The sequence below is a fragment of the Sciurus carolinensis genome, chromosome 1, assembly GCF_902686445.1.
Source record: "Sciurus carolinensis chromosome 1, mSciCar1.2, whole genome shotgun sequence".
Lineage (NCBI taxonomy): Eukaryota > Metazoa > Chordata > Mammalia > Rodentia > Sciuridae > Sciurus > Sciurus carolinensis.
Window position 1 is genome coordinate 96,654,404 of NC_062213.1, and position 20,526 is coordinate 96,674,929.

General features: G+C 40.2%; 1 protein-coding gene and 2 pseudogenes across 1 annotated transcript; all 3 read right to left on the minus strand.

The window, feature by feature from the left end:
- Window positions 1-5,517: 5,517 nt before the first annotated feature.
- Window positions 5,518-6,004, minus strand: LOC124994388 (serine/arginine-rich splicing factor 3-like; annotated as a pseudogene).
- A 2,234-nt stretch (window positions 6,005-8,238) lies between these two features.
- On the minus strand, window positions 8,239-8,616 carry Sprr4 (small proline rich protein 4). The gene has a single exon (XM_047566223.1). It carries the CDS (start codon window positions 8,614-8,616, stop codon window positions 8,389-8,391), a length of 228 nt encoding a protein of 75 aa, XP_047422179.1. The 3' UTR covers window positions 8,239-8,388.
- A 3,364-nt stretch (window positions 8,617-11,980) lies between these two features.
- LOC124966232 (histone-lysine N-methyltransferase SUV39H2-like) lies at window positions 11,981-13,033 on the minus strand (annotated as a pseudogene).
- Between the last annotated feature and the right edge of the window lie 7,493 nt (window positions 13,034-20,526).

Genomic DNA, 20,526 nt, shown 5'->3' on the forward strand with positions numbered 1-20,526 from the left:
ATACTTTGGGAGTTACCTTCCCCAGTAGTAAATGACAACAACATCAACCATTTGATGAGCATATACTGTATCTAGCCACTTTCTGGATTTTATTACTAGTCCTCACAAAAATGCAACAAATGATTGTTATTAAACCATTACAGCTTTTCATGTACAGGATATATATGATAAAACTAAGATTTGGGGTCCAAGTAACTGAATGAAATTGCCCAGCTAGAAAATGAGAAGCTGGGATTCAATTCTATGTTATCTGACTGCAGCCCTTACTTCTTTTTAAAAAGTAATGAATGTCTGAACAGCTCCTTTGCAGATACCCAAGCCTGGTCAATTTGCCTCTAAAGGGTTCCTGGCCAGAACAGAAAGTGAGGGAATTTGAGACAATCGGGTCTATAACAGATGGATTAGGTTGGGGCACTGTTTTGTTTCAGGGGTGGAGAGAATTTTCTGGGCAAGGTGAGGAGAGACAGTGGAAGGGGAGTGTGGTGAAATATCCCTACCCTGTGGAGTGCTTAGAGGCTTCAGAAACATAAACATAAACATAAACATTAACATTAGAAAACATTAGTAAAACAGGAATTTTAATTTCATTGATATGTTGCAGGATAGGGTTTAAAGATAAAATGGGAAAATTAGAGAAGGGATAGTGAGAAAAATCACTTAAGTTCATCAGAATGGAAATATTGCCTAGGTAATTTTTAAATTTATATAATCATTTTTTAAATAAAAATATATTATTTACAGGAAAATGTGCGTGCATACAGCTTATTAATTTTCAAAAAGTGACCACTTCCATTTTACTAGATCCCAGATAAAGATAAAACTTTACCAGCTCCCTGTAAAGATAATTTTCTAGTCATTCTATTGTATAAATGGAGTCATACAATAAGTAATTTTAATTCCTGATTTTTTCCTTTAAAGATTATGTCTGTAAGATTCATCCCTAGTATGTAGCATAGTTTGTTTAATCTCATTGTTTTAGGGTATCTCATTGTATGAATATATCACAATTAATTTGTCCATCCTACTGTTAATGGATACTTGAGATATTTTCAATCAGAGGTGTTACAAATACTGCTATAATAAACATTTTCATACATGTAATTTTAGCAATCACATATACATATTTCTGTTTTGGAGACACTAAAGAGTGAAATTGCTGGAGTGTGGAAGCATGTGCTCAGCTTTAGAAAATACTGTTTTTTGAAATTGTGTCCAATTTACACAGTCATCAGAAATTTATGAAAGTTCTGAATTACCCATGTAATTACATGGGTAAATACATGGTATTTTTTTTATTTGTTCTAATTAGTTATATATGACAATAGAATGCATTTGATACATCATACATAAATGGAGTATAACTTCTCATTGCTCTGGTTGTACATGATGTAGTTATATAGGTCATGTAATCACATATGCACATAGGGTAATAAGGTCTGATTCATTCTACTATCATTCCTACCCCTGCACCCCCTCCCCTCCCTTCACTTTCTTCTGTCTAATCCAAAATACCTCTATTCTTCCCTAACTGCCCCCCACCTCCTTATTGTGGATTAGCATCCACATATCAGAGAAAACATTCAGTCTTTGGTTATTCTGGATTGGCTTATTTCACTTGGCATGATATTCTCCAGTTTCATCCATTTACCAGCAAACACCATAATTCCATTCTTCTTTATAGCTCAATAATGTTCCATTGTGTATATGTACCACATTTTCTTTATCCATTCATATGTTGAAGGGCACCTAGGTTGGTTCCATAGTTTAGTTATTGTAAATTGTACTGTTTTAAACATTGATGTGACTATATCACTGTAGTAGGATGATTTGAAATCCTTTGGGTATAAACCAAGGTGTGGGATAACTGGGTCAAATGATGGTTCCATTCCAAGTTTTCTGAGGAATCTCCTGCTTTCCATGGTGGTTGCACAAATTTGCTGTTCTGCCACCAGGTAATGTTTTTTAAAATTTTCCTCATATGTTAAACTGTGTAGTGTATCAGAGTTTTATTCTAATTTTCATATCTTAGATCAATTTAAGGATAATTGGATATCTCTATAAAATAATGTCTTCTAATACATGAAGATAGCAAATCTCTTTGTCACTTATTTATAGTTTTTCTCATTAATATATGTTTTATTAAATTTGCTTAAGGTAACTGATACTTTTAAAATGGTATCTATTTTTATATTGGGGTTTAACTAACAAGAAAATGCACAAACCTGAAATATAATTCATTGTGTTTTTTGGTATATATATATATATATATATATATATATATATATATATATAAATATATCTCCACATAACCACTATTCATAAGATTGGGAACTTTTCCAGAATTCCAGGAAACTTCATCATGTCCATTTCCAGTCAGTACTCTCCCAAACAATGACTGCTATTAGGGTTTGGATCTTAAATACTCCCCAAAGACCATCTGATCAAAGCCTAGTCTCTAGCTGATGGTGCTGTTGGGAGGTGGCAGAAACATCAGGAGGTGGGGCCTAGTTGAAGGAAGTAGGTCACATGCAGGAGGCACATGCCTTTGAAGGGTTTATTCTTTTCCTGAAACCTCCATCTCTTTTTCCTGGCAACTGTTAGGGTAAGTACTTCTGCTCCACCTTGTTCTTCCCATTTTGACCTTTCCAAAGGCTTAAAATAATGGGGCCAAATGACCATGGACTAAAATATCTGAAACCATGAGGCAAAATAAATATTTCTCTCTCTAAGTTGAATTTCTCAGGTATTTTGTCACAGTGACAGAAAACTGGCTAACACAGAAAGTTGGTACCAGGAATAGGGTCATACTGTGGTGTCATGCTGAGACTAGATCTGATCATGTTTTTCAGAAGCCCTTGGAACTGGTTTGTGGGGGGAGTTTGGAAAGGTTTGGAGATGCAGGCTAGAGAAGCCCTAGAATATTTTACACAGAGCTGTGGGGTGTTCTGTGTGTACAGGGTCACCTAGGGAGTTACTTTCCCACTTTGAACCATTCAGGCACTTGGAAGCTGCTGCAACTATCATCCAAATGAGCCCACCTACTGCTCCTGTTGTTGGCAGACCTTGCTAGCTCACTTGCATGGTGCTGGTTTTGCAGGTATTTATGTTTCATGAGTTATAGGGTCACAGAGGCTTTTATTGAGCTTTCAAAGGAAGTCATGTGAGGCCAGGCAGCATGTGACAAGATCAGAGCTCTTGAGAGGGCAATGTATGAATCTGTCAGAGTGAAGCCTAAGTGCAATGGAGAGACCCCAGGAATGTAGAGATACTAGGAACATAGAATGTCTGCTTGAGAAAAGCCAGTCCAAAGGTCCATGTGGACTATGGCCAACAAGGCCATAGGGGCAGGACTGCCCAAACCCTTCAGGGTTCACATTATGCCATCATGTACCCCAGATGCTGGACATGGGGCTATAGGATTTAAAGTTTGCCTTGCTGGATTTTGCTCAAGCTTTGGTTTGATCCTTTCTTAATATTCTCTAATTCTTCCCTTTTGTAATGGAAATGTTTATCATGTTCCATTATATTTTGGAAGTATATAATTTGTTTTTTGATTTTTACAGGGGATCATAGCTAAGAGCTTGCCGAGAGTCTCAGAGGAGAGTTTGGACTTGGACTTCTCAGCAATGCTTGAACAGTTAAGACTTTAGTAAACTTGGAGGTGGACTGAATGCATTTTGCTCTGTGAGACAGGCATAGCTTTTGGAGCTGGAGGGCAGAATGCTATGGTTTGGATCTTAAATGCACATGTACTAAAGGTTTGTCCCCAGTTCAAGGTGCTATTGGGAGGTAGTGGAAATAGGAGTGGAGTCTAGTTAGAGGAAATAGGACACAGGGGCCATTCCTTTGAAGATTTATTTTATTCCTGGTCCCTGTCTCTTTATCTTTCTTTGCTCCCTGGCCACCATGAGGTGAGCATCTCTGCTCTGCCTTGAGTTCCCTGTCAAAGGTCCAAAGCTCTGGGGTCAAGTAATCATGGATTGAAGTCACTGTAATGGTGAGCCAAAATAAATCTTTCCAGTAAGGGTCCTCCACAGTGAAAACCCAGAATTTCATTATTCTGCTACACCTGTAGTCCACAACTTATCCCAGGGTAAACATTTTTTGGTTCACCTCTTTGTTCTTCTCTTCTTTCTGGAGTCCTCAGGACCCCCAGGTAAGTGCAGAGAATTTACAGATTTGGCCTAGATGTACTCTAGAATGTTGGTTTTCCATTAGCTATCTTATTATACTCAAGACACAATTTTTTCTTCTGTACTTTTAAAAAGTATTTTGTGCATTTGGGGATAGTGAGATCGATAAAGCCCTTATGCTTCAGGGTGTTATAATGTAATAAGAGAATTAAACACATAAAATGAATTATAATGAAAAATAATTATATGCTTAATTAATAAATGATTATAATTATATTAATAAAAATTTCTATGAAGTGTCATGAAAGCTTATGGGAGTTATTAGTTCTTTCTAAAATGTTAAGTGAGTTTCCATGGAAATATTTGAACCAAACTCTTGTAGTCCAAAGAATACCTTAAACAAAAAAGTGGGGAACTGGTATTCTATACAGAAGAAATAGCATGAATGAAAAACCAGAGGCATCAAAACTTAATGGTATATTTGGAGAAAGATGAATTATCTGGTGTGGCTAGATAGTGGTGGGGTTTTGGTCTTACAGGGGAATTTTGGTGTAATACATGAGTTTTTATACTTTAAAGTATACGGGAATTGTGGGAGAATTTTTTTTTGTAACCAAAACTTTAATCCCAAGGATTCTCACAAAACATATTACAAATGACAGCATGAAAAAAAAAATCTTGCACAATAACTCAAAAGTTCAGCTCTATAATGTACCCTTAAACTGGCAAGACATTGGTATTTTAAAATCTCAAATTTCCAAATAATGAATGTTACAAATAGCTATGTATTCACATATAAGCAATCACATAAGAACTTATGACCTAAGCAAAGGTAAACTTTCTTGAAACAGATTCTATACCAGCTAGGCAACCTGTGCCCAGGGTGAAGACTAGCAGGATTTTATAAAACCTTTAGTTAAATAGTGCAGATTTTATCTTTACCTGCTTGCCTGTGTTCACAGCTGCATTTCAAGATGGCTTATTCATCCACACCTGCATACTATACTCCAGCTATGAAAAAAAGTAAATCTTGGTTTGATTTTTTTGCCAGTTTTGTTACTATAACATTAGAACATCACACTTTAGTTGGGCAGGATTTAGAGGTTTATTTTCAGTCTATGCAAGACTAAAGTTCAAAGCAAATTCAATTTTGCTTAAGGGAACATTGTAAAGTAACAATTCTTGGTGTTACATGCCTCATATGATCCATTTCAAACCATGGAGAATTACATCGTTATGTGTCACTGTTCCAAGAGACAAATAAATTTGAACAGCTAAAAATGCACCAAGCTTATGAAGTCTCAAACAAAACCTGAATTTTCTGCACATACTCCTGTCAAATGAAGTTATTTCCTGTACACCACTTCTCTTGCAAACTGGTCTTCTATTTCCTTTCATTTGACCTAGATCAGCTAGGAGACCTAGAGAAAGATCTGGACAGCTTGTGATTTCTCTCGAGACAGTGATCTCTCTCTTCTATCTCTAGAAAGGGACCTGCTCCAGCTGCGAGAGAAGCTTCTCCTTCTTGGACATCTGCAGCAAGGTGGAGGATTCCTACGATAATCATCTCAAGGGCAACGACCCCAAGAGGGAGGTGGGACACTATTTCGACTTCTTTTTTCATCATTCGACAGTTCCACTCTTATACGACAGCCACAAAGTATTCTTCCATCTAGATCTCGGACAGCATCAGCGGCATCTTGAGGATCTTCAAATTCAACAAAAGCAAAGCTGGGTGGGTTTCTAGCAACCCACACACCTCAGAGTGGTCCACAGTAGCAAAAAACCCGTTCCAATTCAGTCTTGTTACCATTGTTTTCAAGATTACCTCCATAAACCTTACAGTCCAATGGACAAGAATCACGATGCATTTTGAGATCGTGGATTAGAAATGTGGAGGCTCAAACCCACAGGATCTGATGGGTCTTGCTGCTCCTACTCCGGCTCAGCGTCCACAGATGCCCAAGCTCACCCAGTGTCCATTAAATGGCCAAGAATTTTTTTTTGAGGCATGGTCTCACTCCCAGGCTGATCTCAAATGCCTTGCCTCAAGTGATCCTCTTGCCTCAGGTTTCTGAGTAACTAGGACCACAGGCACATGTTACCTTGTCCACCTAGGAGAGTTCTTAAGTTTTATTTTTGGTCAGGGAAGAAGTTGAAACAAATGTTACTTTGTGTTCTGACAATATTTTACTTTATGTGCAAGGGAACCAGGAATCACCCTTCTTTTACCACAAGCATGGGTGGGATTTTGATAAATGTCAATGTTGCTTTGTGAACCCTTGAATGGTGGAATTGCATGAACATATTTCTTTATGAGAGAAATGGGTAATCACATAATTCCCAAAGAGATAGGACCCTGTCCCTGGTCATTGGTGTGGAAGCCTACTGAGTTAATAACCTGGGACACAGATGATGCAGAAGCATTGTTTGTTTGTTTTCATTCAAGTCTGTCCAAGTAGCTGGAGATGTTGCAAATCCGTCAGCTCTGGAACCCATAAGTCTGTGGGAGGACTTGATAGGACCTTCCTAGGAGACATAGCATTAAAAAAGCAATGGGATCCAGAACTGGCAGGGGCTTAGATGGAAGGAAGTCAGGAAGAGGGTTACTGAGATGCATCAGTCTTTGACAGAGGGGAGTTATTTTAGGATGTAGGGATTGGGAGGCAGAAAGACTGTCAAAGACTTCTTGGGTTTAGAAACATTCATTTCTGAATCTTGTTTGTTTTTGTGGTACTGGGGATTGAACCAAGGGCTTCATGTATGCTAAGGAAGTGCTCTATCTCTGAATCACATCCCCAGTCCATGAATCTTGGATTTACAATGTTTGATGTTCCTGGTTAGTGTCTATATCCACTAAATTTTAAGTAATTATTAGTGGGAAGTATCAACCATGGGCAGTGATTTTAAGGGGAAGTGGAGAAGGTGGCAATTCATTCCTTTTCAGGCCAGTTTGTTAAATGAAGAAGTAATTTATTATTGGTGTTGCCAGTGATGGCAATTAAAGTTTCAGTGAACAGATTCCAAGAGAAGAATAAAGCTCCAGGGGGGAAATCCAGCTGTGTGTCTAGCTACTCCTCCCCCAGGTCCTTCAAAGGCTCATCACTGTTTACATCTGGGAGGTTTGCTACTTCTTTCTAATATAGGCAAACTGGCTTCATGCCAGGTTAGGAAGGTTAGGCTCCCAACTACAAAAACAGGGCTTCTTCTGTAAGTTCTATGAGGACAAAACCAAGCTCAGTATACTTTGAACAAACTCTGTGCATGGCTACCCCTGCAGTGACCTTTTCTTGTATAAGAAAATGACTTTGACTTTCAAACAGGAGACTGAGTCTCAGGATAGCTTTGGGAAACCAGCACAGACAGAGTGTAAAACTAAGCTTATACCAGAATTTGCTAAATATCAGATGAGTGAGTGAGGAGTGTGAGTTAATGAACAAGTGAATAAACAATAAAAAATACATAAAAAGTCATTTGCATGTTTATATAAATGTCTTGTAGCACTCAGGTCATTCATGTACGTTTTATCTGATGTTTCAGAGTGACAACTTCTAAGATGCAAAACCACATTCATTAATGGTAGGAACAAAACATTTCCTACACGTTTTGATCTTCCCTAGATGGGAACCCGTGGTCTCTGGACTTGTTTTCTCCCCTCTTTTACTTGAGATGTGTCAAGATCTGACCTCCCCACTGTGGTTAGCTACCAGAGAGTAACTGTGCCCATGTGGGGATGCTCTGAACTCCCAGGAACTTACTCACTCACTCTCTTCCCCAATATTACTTCTGTGGCTGGGAGTGGGAAGAATCAGTCATCTCAGGAAGCAGACAAATTTACTACATGAAACACACATTTATTAGCGGGGTAAACAGAAGTGCAGACAGGGGGCATTGGGGAAGGTATTGAGGCATCAGCTCTGATGTACACTCTCGTCAGGGTAGAGCTCCAGGAAAAGCCCAGATATTTCCTTGCTTTGGGATATGGATGGGGCCACAGTTTTGGCCACAATGGAGGCTGGAGAGGGAGAGGCCTTTCTCAAGCCCACCTGGGAGATCATCAGAGTGGGATATAGAAAAGGTTTTGGAACGAAGGAGGGGCTTATGATGAGGAGGAACAGGAGGAAATTCTTACAATGATTTGTTGGACCCCAGGTAGGAGGAGGAGGGGAAATCTGGAGTTGGAGGAATGCAGGAAGAAGACAAGGCTCCCTCTAGTAACCTGGATGGCAGGTTGAAGATAATCCCCAATCCATCCTTACTTCGGTTTATTCTTGGGAGTTTGCTGGGATGAGGGGCACATATGTTGGCTTGTGCCCTTGGGTGAGCATTGCTTCTTGGCTTGGGGAGCACATGGATCCTTGGTTTTAGGTGCACATGTCTCTTGACATTTGACAGGGGGTGGCTGACAGGGCTGCTTCACCTGCTGCTGCTGGACCTGCTGGGGTGGGCACTGCTGCTGCTGCTGTTGCTGCTGTGAAGACATTGCTCCAAGAATAGGTGAGTCTGAAGGAAACCCAAATAGAAATAGCATGAGAAGGGCTCCCTCCATCTCTCCTGTCTGAATCCTTAGAGGAGTGTTTTCCTCTGACAGCCCTACATGACACACGATTAATAGCTTCAAGTTGACCAATGATTGATTTACACACCACTCACTAGGATCTTCCTCTCTCCCTTTCTTCATTCTCCTGTGATGTTCAGATTTCCTATCTTCCTTTATTCTCCTATGGACTCCTGACTTAACTGAATACATGACTTATTTCTCAGTCTTACCGGGAAATAAGGTGTGGTGATGAACAGAGGATTAAAAGTAGCCTAAGCATTTTGTAAGTTTAAGGTGTGAGATCTTCACTGATGGACATGTCAACTGGCTACCTTGAATCATGCAGATGGTGAGTGTGGACAAGGAAGGAAGGGCATGAGGAAGAAGGCAGAGCAGTCTCTGTTTCAGAGGGCAGTGTGATGGTGTGATGAGACTGGAGAAAGGGCGTAACAGGAATACAGATGCCTGGTTCTAATGCCCACTCTGCTCCTGACTCACCATGGAATGACAAGAAAAGTCACTGAACCTGCTTATAGTATGAGTGGTCCCCATGTAGGACTGGGGACCATGAGGGCCAAATACTTCACTGGAGGCAAAGGATCATAGGAGGATTTTTTTACCAAGAGGGAATCTGGTTCCAAGGAAAGAGAACTATTCAACCAGGCTCTGGCATGGGTTTAGATGCAAACTTGCCAGTCACTGGCCAGGTACCTGTGGGCACTCTGCTTTCTCTGGACCTCTGCTCTTAATGAAGAATGCAGATTGGAAATTTTCTGAGGCCTTCTTAGTTCTAATGAGGATCTCTGGCTTTCTTTGCAGATAAAATCCCTCATCTTATAAATTGGTGATTATAAATGGGAAGTATAGGTCCCAGAAAGTGGAGAGTTGGCAATTGGAATAGTGAGGTACAGGAGATGTGCAGTATGAAATACTGTGTCTAGACGCCTACTTCTATAAACCTAAAAAGCATAGTTTAAAGCTTGTAGTAGGGCCCAAAGGCAAAACAGGGAATGAGAAAAGTTTAGGGAGGACTCAGAATTGTTACAAAACACTACAGCCCTAAATTCTGCCCTCTTCATGAGTTCAGAATCAGGAAATGTCATATCTAGCAATGGTGTGGAAGGACATTGAATTTCCTAAGTTATAATTATCATCACATTTGTGTAATTGTCAAGAAACTATGTCATTCCATAATTACCCAAGAATAGGAGAGGAACTTGGCCTAGCGGCTCAAAGCAGTTCAAGGAGAAGGAAAGAGCCCAGCAGATCCCAGGGGAACAGGGGCAGTCTCACTTACCGGAGGCACTGAAGTGGACCCTGGAGAGGAGGCTGAGTGCAGATCCTTGGGCAGCTACTCCTGGAATCCTTATAAGGGCCCCCAACATGCCCCAGGCTCTTGGTGTGGCCTGATTACCTGCTCCCAGGGAATTCCTCACCCACTTCTCCCACCTGCACTTCCTCCGGAGACTTGCTTTACTGACCTGTTTTGACGGAAACCACCCACCAGATATTTCTAGCACTCTGGGTTTCTGTACCTGAGCTGATTAACCCACTGAAAGAGTTTGCTTCATCTCAAGATCTTTTAAAAACAAAGCAAATCTGAGGAGCTACTTGTAAACTGAGGGAAGAAACATTGAGGAAAGGAGAAGGAGAAGGGGAGGATGAGGTCTGGGATAATTCTGACAAAAATAGAAACATTGTTTCTGATGCTAATCACTGTCATTTATTGAATAATCACTGTGTACCTAGCAGTGAGACCATACTTATCATGCCCATTATTTCATTTTGTCTTTATATCCTCTCTTAGACAAATGCTATTGTTATCGTTTTGCAGATAAGAAAATGATACTGAGAAAGATTACATAGGTAATAAACAGCAGGGGTGGGATTTGAACTCAGAGCTGGATGATCCAAAGAACCCAGATTCTTAAACATTGGTCAATGCCTAGTCACAGGTGACATCTACCCCCTCTCTTTTCCCTAACACCAGTGCCTTTGTGTTTCCTGACCCTGAGGGACCATTTGCAGAGTATTCTATGAGGCCTCCCATGTAGGGAACAGTGTTAAGTGGTACTTCAGCACATGGTACTGCTGCCCTCCACCTCCCAACCCAGAGGAGGTCTGCTGAGGATAATAGTGATGACCAGAGGGTGGGATAGAACTTGGTCTCTGTGGTAGGCATGTCAAATAAAATATAGCCCATCCAGTTAAATTTGAATTTCAGATAACTTTCTGAAGAATGTCCCAAATAATGCATGAGACATCCTTTTACTAGAAAATTATTTGTTGTTTATCTGAAATATAATAAGTGGGAAGGTTCTATTTTTTTATATTTCTTTTTTATTTGTTCTTTTTAGATACATGTGATAGTGTAGTATATTTTGACATATTATACATACATGGAGTATAACATATTCTAATTAGAATCCCATTCATGTGGGGTTGTACATGATGTGGGGTTTCACTGGTGATATATTCATATATGAACATAGGAAAGTTATGTCCAATTTGTTCTACTGTCTTTCCTATTCCCATCCCTCCTACCTTCCCTTCATTTCCCTTTGTCTAATCCAATGAACTTGTATTTTTCCATACCCCTCCCCTTATTATGTGTTAGCTTTCACATATCAGAGAGAACATTCAGCCTTTGGTTATTTGGAATTGGCTTATTTCATCTAGCACCATAGTCTCCAGATCCATCCATTTATCAGCAAATGCCATAATTTTATTTTTCTTTATGGGTGAGTAATATTCCATTGTGTATATATAACACATTTTCTTTATCCATTCATCTATTGAAGGGCTCCTAGGTTGGCTCCATAGCTTTGCTACTGTGAACTGAGCTACTATAAATATTGATGTGGCTGTGTCACTGTAGTATGCTGATTTTAAGTCCTTTGGGTATATACAGAGGAGTGGGATAACTAGATCAAATGGTGGTTCCATTCTTAGTTTTTTGAGGAATCTTCATATTGCTTTCCATAGTGGCTGCACCAATTTGCATTCCTAACAGCAATGTATGAGTGTACCTTTTCCCCACATCTTCACCAACACTTATTACTACCTGTATTCTTGATAATTGCTATTCTGACTGGAGTGAGATGGAATCTCAGTGTAGTTTTTTTTTTTTTTTCCTTCAGAAGCAACAGTAATGTATTTGGCAAATGTCTTGAGACATGAATTGTAAATTAACATAAGTATAATCCTGATTGGTAATAAGAAAGAGTCACAAATGCTTATTTTTTAAAGTGTTAACATTAGAAAAAAACAAAAACTACAATTATCATCATCTCTATTTCCTGAAAATTCAGTTGAGATAACCTCTGCAAGTTACAGCTCCACATTTGCATACAGTTCTGATCCTCTTTTTGGCAGGGTTATGGTCAATAGAATCTGAAGATGTATGTCCAGAACCTTTCATCTGATAATCAAATGTCGACTCTTCTCCAGCATTTATGGTTCTTATGGAAAATTATGCTATTTGGGGAAGACAAATATCGAGGTTATCGATTAAAACATTGAACACCTGAAGATTTGGGTCCCAACTGTGATTCACAAAATGAGACACATTTCCATATCAAGCTGCATCCACTGTGAATTCATCAGATTCATAGTCCAGATCAAAGAAATATGTGATTCCTTTGTTGTCATATAATTGCCCCTTTCAGTTTCTTCACTTGTGATTACCTAGATAAAAAACTGCCCAACATATTCCATGACAAAACTCATTTTTTTAATCTTCATAAGCATTTTTACACCCCAGCCACAGCCATTGCTAGTTTGAAAGATGCAAAGTGAATACTGTGTGCCTTTTTGTACAATCCTGTTGGGACAATCAGGTCCACATCGGCACCTTGAGTTGCATTCATAGATGGGGGTACCAAGCGGGATTCTAATTTGCTGGTTCTTATTATAAGCCAAAAGAACTCCAGCTTCAGCAGGACAACATTTCTCAAAGTAACAATCTGTGCATGAACAACAAAATGTAGCTTCATTGACTAAGTTAATCCCAGGAGCTGGTTTGTATTCATTAGTGTAGTAGAAGTCTGAAGGTGGACCCTCTAAGTCAATAGTATTTTCAACAAATATCATTCCTTTTTGATTCTTTCTTCTGTTGAGTTCATCTTGCCATGTCTGCAGAGCTATCCTTAGTTTGGCTTTCTTTGCAATGTGCTCAACAATGGCAATTTCAAAGCTTTGTTATTGTCTTTTGGAATTATTGCTTTTCTTTTCTTTACCTGAGATAAATAATTATGCCTGTCATTAGGGGATTGCTGAAGTAGTAACAGACATTTTACAAAGGTTCTCAAGTGTTTGTAGAATCTGGCCATCCTTTCCATTTTACAAGATAATATTCCATATCCTCCTCATGCCTCGGCCTCGGCTGCCGCCATCTTGTGGAACATTCATTCCTCAGTGTAGTTTTAATTAACATTTCTCTAATTGCTAGAGATGTTGAACGTTTTTTCATATATTTGTTGACCATTTGTATTTCTTCTTCTGTGAAGTGCCTGTTAGTTCCTTTGCCTGTTTATTGATTGGGTTATTATTATTTTTATTATGTTTTTGATTTTTTTGAGTTCTTTGTATATCCTGGAGATTAATGTTCTATTTGAGGTGCAGGTGGTAAAGATTTTCTCTCATTTTGTAGACTCTCTCTTCATGTTCTTGATTGTTTCCTTTGCTGTGAAGAAGCTTTTTATTTTGATACCATCCCATTTATTGATTCTTGATGTTGTTTCTTGTGCTTTAGGAGTCTTTTTGAGGAAATCAGTTCCTAAGTCAACAGGATGGAGAGTTGGGCCTACATTTTCTTCTGGTAGGTGCAGGGTCTCTGGTCTAATGCCTAGGTCCTTGATGTACTTTGAATTGAGTTTCATTCAGGTTGAGAGATAGGAGTTTAATTTAATTCTACTGTATATCTATATCCACTTTTCCCAGCACCATTTGTTGAAGAGGCTATCTTCTCTCCAGTGTGTGTTTTTGGCACCTTCGTCTAGTATGAGATAAATGTATTTATGTGGGTTTGTCTCTGTGTTTTCTATTCTATTCCATTGATCTTCATGTCTGTTTTGGTGCCAATACCATGCTCTTTTTGTTACTATAGTTCTGTAGTATGATTTAAGGTCTGGTATTGTGATGTCTCCTGCTTCACTTTTCTCACTAAGAATTTCTTTGACTATTGTGGCCTCTTATTTTCCCAAATGAATTTCATGACTGCCTTTTCTTTTTCTATGAAGAACAGTGTTGGAATTTTAATAGAAATTGCATTAAATATGTATAGTGCTTTTGGCAGTATGGCCATTTTGATAATAATTTTGTCTTCCAAGAATATGGGAGATCTTTCCATGGAAGATTCTATTTTATATTTTATTTCTTCTTCTTCTTCTTCTTCTTTTTTTTTTTTTTTTTTTTTTTCCGTGCTGAATATTGAACCCAGGGCCTTGTGCCAAGGTTCTATTTGCTAAATCTAGTAATCCTCAGGGACCTACTCAGCTAGGAGGAAGGAACCCAGTCCTTCACTTGGTCTTCTAAACTCTGGGAAGTAGGAGGGTAGGACTGTCCTGGGAGGCTGATCCCCCTTTGGATCACTGCCCCATGCTTGAGGGTCGTGCCTGATAAGAGGTAATCCTTGTGCTTATTTCTGTCATTACCAGAAAAATAGAAAGATGCCTGGGAAATGATAGGACTAACTTAAAGCACTTTCTAAAGCATTTTTCAAACCCTTTCCGTCATTTAATCCCCATGACAATTCTGCTGTGTAATGAAAATCTAATTTTTTTAGAGTTTGTAAAAGCAGACCCAAAGAAGTTAAGTGACCTGCTCAACAACTGGAAGGGGCCTTGACCCAGGGCTCATTCATTACGTTACAGTGACCAGCATCATCACAGTGGACACATGACTGTCACTGGATAGGAACCATGGCTAATAAGCTTTTCTGAGATTTCTGTCATATGTAGAGTGAATATTCCTATTTCTCAGGATTAACCTCATTTAAAAATTGACTTTCCTTACATTTTCCCTATACACCAGACCTCTTCCTCCTCTTCCCAAACCTATCAACAGTAAAAATGAATTATTCTGAGTTCCAGATTCTAGACTCTGCATTCCATCTCCAGTGCCTCTCTACCTGCACCCAACTTCCTCTCTTCTCCACCTATACCCCAACTTCCTCTCCTCTTCACCTATACCTTGACTTCCTCTCCTCTCCTCCTGTACCTCAACTTCCTCTCCTCTCCACCTGTATCCCTCACTTCTGCCCTCCCACTCCACTGAGCTCACTCTGAAGCATACTCTACACATGGGAAACATATAGCAAGACAGACTTGGCAAACACACAGATTGTGACACATTCACAGGCCTGGCACCTGGAAAACATCAGTGTGCATGATGTTTTGCATATGAACAAATGACTAGCTCCATCCCTTCAGGTCTCATTAAACATCATTGATTCTCTGGAATGAATTTTAATCCTCCTTATTTTCCCCAGTTTGATCATTGGCCTCTTTATCAATAGACAACTCCTGCTTAGTTCTGAAGAATTGTGGCTAATAATAGAAGCTTAGTTTTCAGTACAGCTATCATCTCAGAGGATACTCCAGGGATGTCCAGAATAGAGACCTAAACATGGTGACCTCAAAGGGGTCATGCTTGCTAGATATAAATATCCAAGACACAATCGATCTCAGTGCATTCCATACACTACATTTTTAAAAAATCTTGGCATTGAACTTCCCTGTTGGTCACATTACCCTCATTTTATAGAGAGGGACACTGACGCTTGAATGAAGATGTACCTTGCTCAAGGTCATGCAAAGATTAATATCAAAGCTGGGTTTGAATCAGTCTCCTGATTTTGTGGCTCTTTTCAGTCAGTTGAAGGGCAGCTTCTTAGCAGAAGCTCCATGGAGGACAAGATAGTTGGTTCTGGTGGACTCTGCCTCTTCTTGTGCCAGTCTCTCCTCCCTGGCACTCAGGTAAACCTGCCTCCAATCCCTCTCCTATCTTATCTCTCTCCTTACACTATCAAGTACAGGTACATTTATATTAGTCATTAAACCTTATAAAGCACTTCCAAATACAGTGTTCACAATACTCTATGAAGAAAGTTACTTGTATTACATGTTTTATAGATGAGAAAACTGTGGCTCTGGTGGTGGCTATATCCAGAACCTTACTGTGAGGGCTGACCCAAGTCTCTTAAAGCTACAATGACTGGTTTCCAGACACTCCAACTGGCTGGGTCAGTGGATTATTCTTTCAAAGTAGGAGGGGAGACTTGCTGGCACCCCTCAGATCACCCCATCTGAACAAGCCCTCCAGGTAGGGTGGAGCCTGAGAAGCTGTGGGGAATGGTGACTTCTAGTCCCCACTCCCACCCCCACCTGCCCAGCCTAGTCACAGGACAGTTGCCTGGTACATCTTTCATCCTGCATGTGCTCCTCTCTCATCAAATGACCATGCTAAATTGACATGAAGAAACCAGGTTCTTGCCTCTTCCTGCTTGAGAGAGCAGGTGCCTGAGAACAGGTGTGTGCCTGTTACTCCATTAGGGATGGGAGGGCACAGGCAAGTCTCATTTCTGAAGGTGAGTCAAAGCTTGAGAAATCCAGCCTCACCCCGCAGGTAAACAATGGAGTGACAGGGAAGCAGGGACCTGGGACTGGGAGGCGCCCTGCAGAGACAGTGCTGATCACTTAACATCCCACCCCATTTTTGCAACTCCATTTTTGTCTCTGGGTCTTGGGGAAAAGGTTGTGGAAGGCTTCATGTGGAGACAAGTGGAATATATTATGCTATTTCTATGAATAACACAATATAAAAAAGGAATGCTTTGGGTTGATAATGAGGATTTTTAAAAAATTTCTTGATTAAGTCATTATTTTTTATTGGTACGTTATAATTATACGTAATAGTTGGATTCAAAATGCCATATTTGTTCATGAACATGATGTAATTTGATCACTCTCCTTCTCCAATATCTTTCCTTTCCTTCCTCTCCTCCCTCCCCCTGATTCCCTTGCTCTGCTCCATGATCTCCCTTGTATTATCATTTATTGATTAGTGCATTATAATTTGTATATTTCATATGTATCAGAATTCATTGTGGTATATTTGTACATGGACATAGCACAGTTGGGTACATTTTGTTCCCCTGTACCTCCCCATGCTCTTTCCTCCTTCCTCCCTCTCCATCACCTTCCTCTACTCTCTTGTTCTCCCTTCTATTTTCCTGAGATCCTTTTTATCCTTTCTCTCTAGCTTCCACATACAAGAGAAAACAAACATTCAACTTTGATTCTCCTTATCTAGCTTTTTTCACTTTTTACTAGTTCCCTCCATGAACCAGAAAAGGACATGATTTTGGCAATCATCTGGTATACAAAAAACAATTATTACTGGTGAGGATATCAGGGAAACTGTAACTTATATATTTTTGTGGAACTGCAAATTGGTACAACTACTTTGGAGAGCAGTATGGCAATTCCTCAAAAAGAATAGGAATAAAGTCACCATATGACCCGATTATCCCACTCCTTGGTATTTATCCAAAAGAACTAAATTCAGCATACCATAGTGATACATGCATACCAATGTTTATAGCATCACAATTCACAATAGCTAAGACTTGGAATCAGCCTAGATGCCCATCAAAGATGAATAGATAAAGAAAGTGTGGGATACATAAACAACAGAGTTTTGTTCAGCCATGAGGGACTTTTATGAGAGGAGCACTGTGCTTGGTATGGAAGATAGTGAAAGCTTGGGGCTTCCAGACCTCCTGCATTTTAGCTGCTTGTCTAGCAAAGAGAAAATGTAAGGCTGAGCTAGTGGCAGCTCACCTTTATAATTGTAATCACGCTGCATTTGCTTCATCTTAATTTCTGGATAATACATAACCAGTGGTTATGTGTCACCCATTAGTGATGATGGTCTGTCTCCAAATGCCCCAGGGAAGTTCAACCTTCAGGAGCCATCTTAAATGTTTCTTTCTGACCCTTTTTCCTAATCTTTACCAAAAGATGGGCTTTCCTCTTCAAAACACTTGCAGCTTTTTATTTATACATATTTGGATTACTTTGCATATAATGTTTTCACTTGGAATGTATTATAAACTATAAAGTACATGTAGACGACTTAGCATCAAATGTAAGTTCCTCAATGGTAGGAGATGTTTCACCCCCATGATGTATTCATGATGTTTATTTACCTTTTACCACCTCACAGCAGCCAAGCATATATTATATCCAGTCCATAAACTGAACCAAAAAATAGATACTTGAGTGAATGGGTAAAATGATTTATAAATGATTGAGTTGAATTTGTAAACCCACTGTTAGACATTTTGACTCTATAAATCAAACCCATGAAGTCCCAGGATACTTTGTGGACTAATCTACGTTCTCAAGTTCAGGTTGGCATTTAAGTAGTTCTCCCTGTTTATCCCAACCACACACATTGCCCTTGTATCCTTCAACCTTGAAAGACTATGCAGAATTCATCTTTTGCCTGTAGTAGACCTGGAGCCTGGATGTTTTATACACACATGAGCATGTGGAGGGGAGCTATTTTTATCCAAAAGTACTAGGGGCAGGAGGGATGTTCAGCACAGAACTGATGCCCTAGCAACTAGTGGTTGACCAGCTGGTAGACTGGCTTGTAATGGGGTGGTTCAGTGACTAAAGGATGCTGCTGAGTGAGTAGGTGAGAAAGCAGATGAAAGAAGGAGGGGTGAGTAGGTGAGTGCATAAGTAGAAAGAAAGCCGACAAACTGGCTGCCTAACTAGTTAATTCGCCCAACAACTGACTAGCTAGCTGGTGGAGTGGTTCATCAGCTGATTTCCTGACTGGTGGGTTGGCTGGCTGGTGGATGGCTAACTTTGAAAAGCATATACAGTACAGTATATAGTATAGTATAAGAAAGCAAGCCCCATTGGGGATAGGGGCTAGTCCAAAGGTAGAGAACTCAAAGGAGTTCCCTCTGATCTACATCCCTGATGTTAAAGAAAAAACTTACTTAATGACACTTAAGGAAGAACTGGATATGGTCATGCACACCTGTAATCACAGCAACTTGGGAGGCTGAGGCAGGAGAATGGAAGTTTGAGGCCAACCTGGGTAGCTTAGTGAGACCCTATCTCAAAATAAAATAAAAAGTTCTGCTAACTTTTTAGTAGTAGTAGAGTGCCTCTGCGTTCAATCCCCAGTACTGTGAGAGGAGAGGGGAGAGCAGAGGAGGGGAGAGGAGAGGAGAGGAGAGGAGAGGGGAGGAGAGGAGAGGGGAGGGGAGGAGAGGAGAGGGGAGGAGACTGGAGGAGAGGAGAGGAGAGGAGAGGGGAGGAGAGGGGAGGAGAAGAGGTGAAGGGAGGGGGAGGAGAGGGGAGAGAGAGAGGAAAGAAGACGTAACCAGGGCAACTGTGGTAGGAATAGGGACCACTGTAATGGGGGAGAGAAAGTTTGGTCTCAGCTTCAAGTACAGCATTAGCAAGTGCTTCTCTGATGGAATTTATAGCCAAGGAACAGGGTGGGAGTCAATGGACAGAAACTTCCTAAAAGGAAACACAATGGATAAGGGTGACTGTGGCTAAACCAACCTAACAAGATTCTTGTTGAAGATAAGCCAGGGTGATAAGACTATACCTTGGGGATAGTGGAGGATAAGGAACTTGATTGGATGTTAAGGACAGCCGGGTATCAAGGGTGGGGAAACTGAAGATATAAGACAAGACATGTCACAATGAATTCCACTATTACATATGATCATAATGCACCAATAAAAATTTTAAAAGAGAAAGAATGCTCTGTGTAGGAGCCCCTAAGAAGCATATCACAGAAGTTGGAAATCATTTCCTCATTTTATTTCTTTTAGTTATTGTAAGTAATCATTATTATAAATAAATATTTAATATTCATTTTTAAATTATTTTAAGTGTTTTAAAAAACTTATTTCTTGCTAAATTGACATTAATAGAGTTCTGTGCTAAAACCGGGTTTTACAGGGAGTACAGAGCCTAGGAGAAGTTTCAGAAGCCAGATTAGTTGTCATTGGTCAACTGAGCTCAGTGAATGTTGTCTCAGCTAAAGACCAGCCAGAAGCAGCCCTAGTGGGCAGTAACTCTCTTCCTGGAAGATGGTTGGAGCAAGAGGACATTTCTACCTTGGCACACAGTCCATGGGGGACCTAACTGTTCCCTTGGCCCTCAGAATGGGGAGCTGGGGCTCAGGTTGCCCCTCAGATCAGCTGGGGCCTCAGTGATGGTGGCTGAGAAGGGAACCCAACCAAACAGAACTATTAGGATATAGTACAATGGGGGCCAGTTTGTCTAGTTGGTGCCCTGCTCTCTGACCACAGAAGTGACTTCGGAAGACAGTAAGCAAGGGCTGCCAGAATCCACTTCAGATAGTATCCCGTGATGACTCAGGATCCTCATTTTAGGACCAGGGCCTCCAGGGCTCTGTGTAGTTGCCATCCTGTGCTGTGACATGCTAAGCACAACGGTATATGACCCCCAACCCCACCACCACATCCATCCTTCCTGAACTGCATAGGAAGGTAAAGGGCAGGATAACATCTTGTATCCACAGTAATCAAATCCCTCCATGCCCAAAAACCTTCAGGGACTCCCCACCAGTCTCAGGGCGAAGACCATACTTCCAGACATGGCTTAGGAGGTTCTTCACACTTCAGATCCCTCTAAAGGTCCCCAGCTTACTTTCTCCCTTCTCATCCCCATTCCTTTTTCTTTCTATGCAAATTCTCTACTGCTCTAGCCATAAGCCATGGTGAAGTACTTACAGTTTCTTTTTATTTTCAAAGATAATATGTTCTTCTTTTCCTGTTAATAAATCACT

What these genes read in the sequence shown, in the direction of transcription:
- Sprr4 (XM_047566223.1), bottom strand. Translation starts at nt 8,616, where the DNA reads ATGTCTTCACAGCAGCAACAGCAGCAGCAGCAGTGCCCACCCCAGCAG.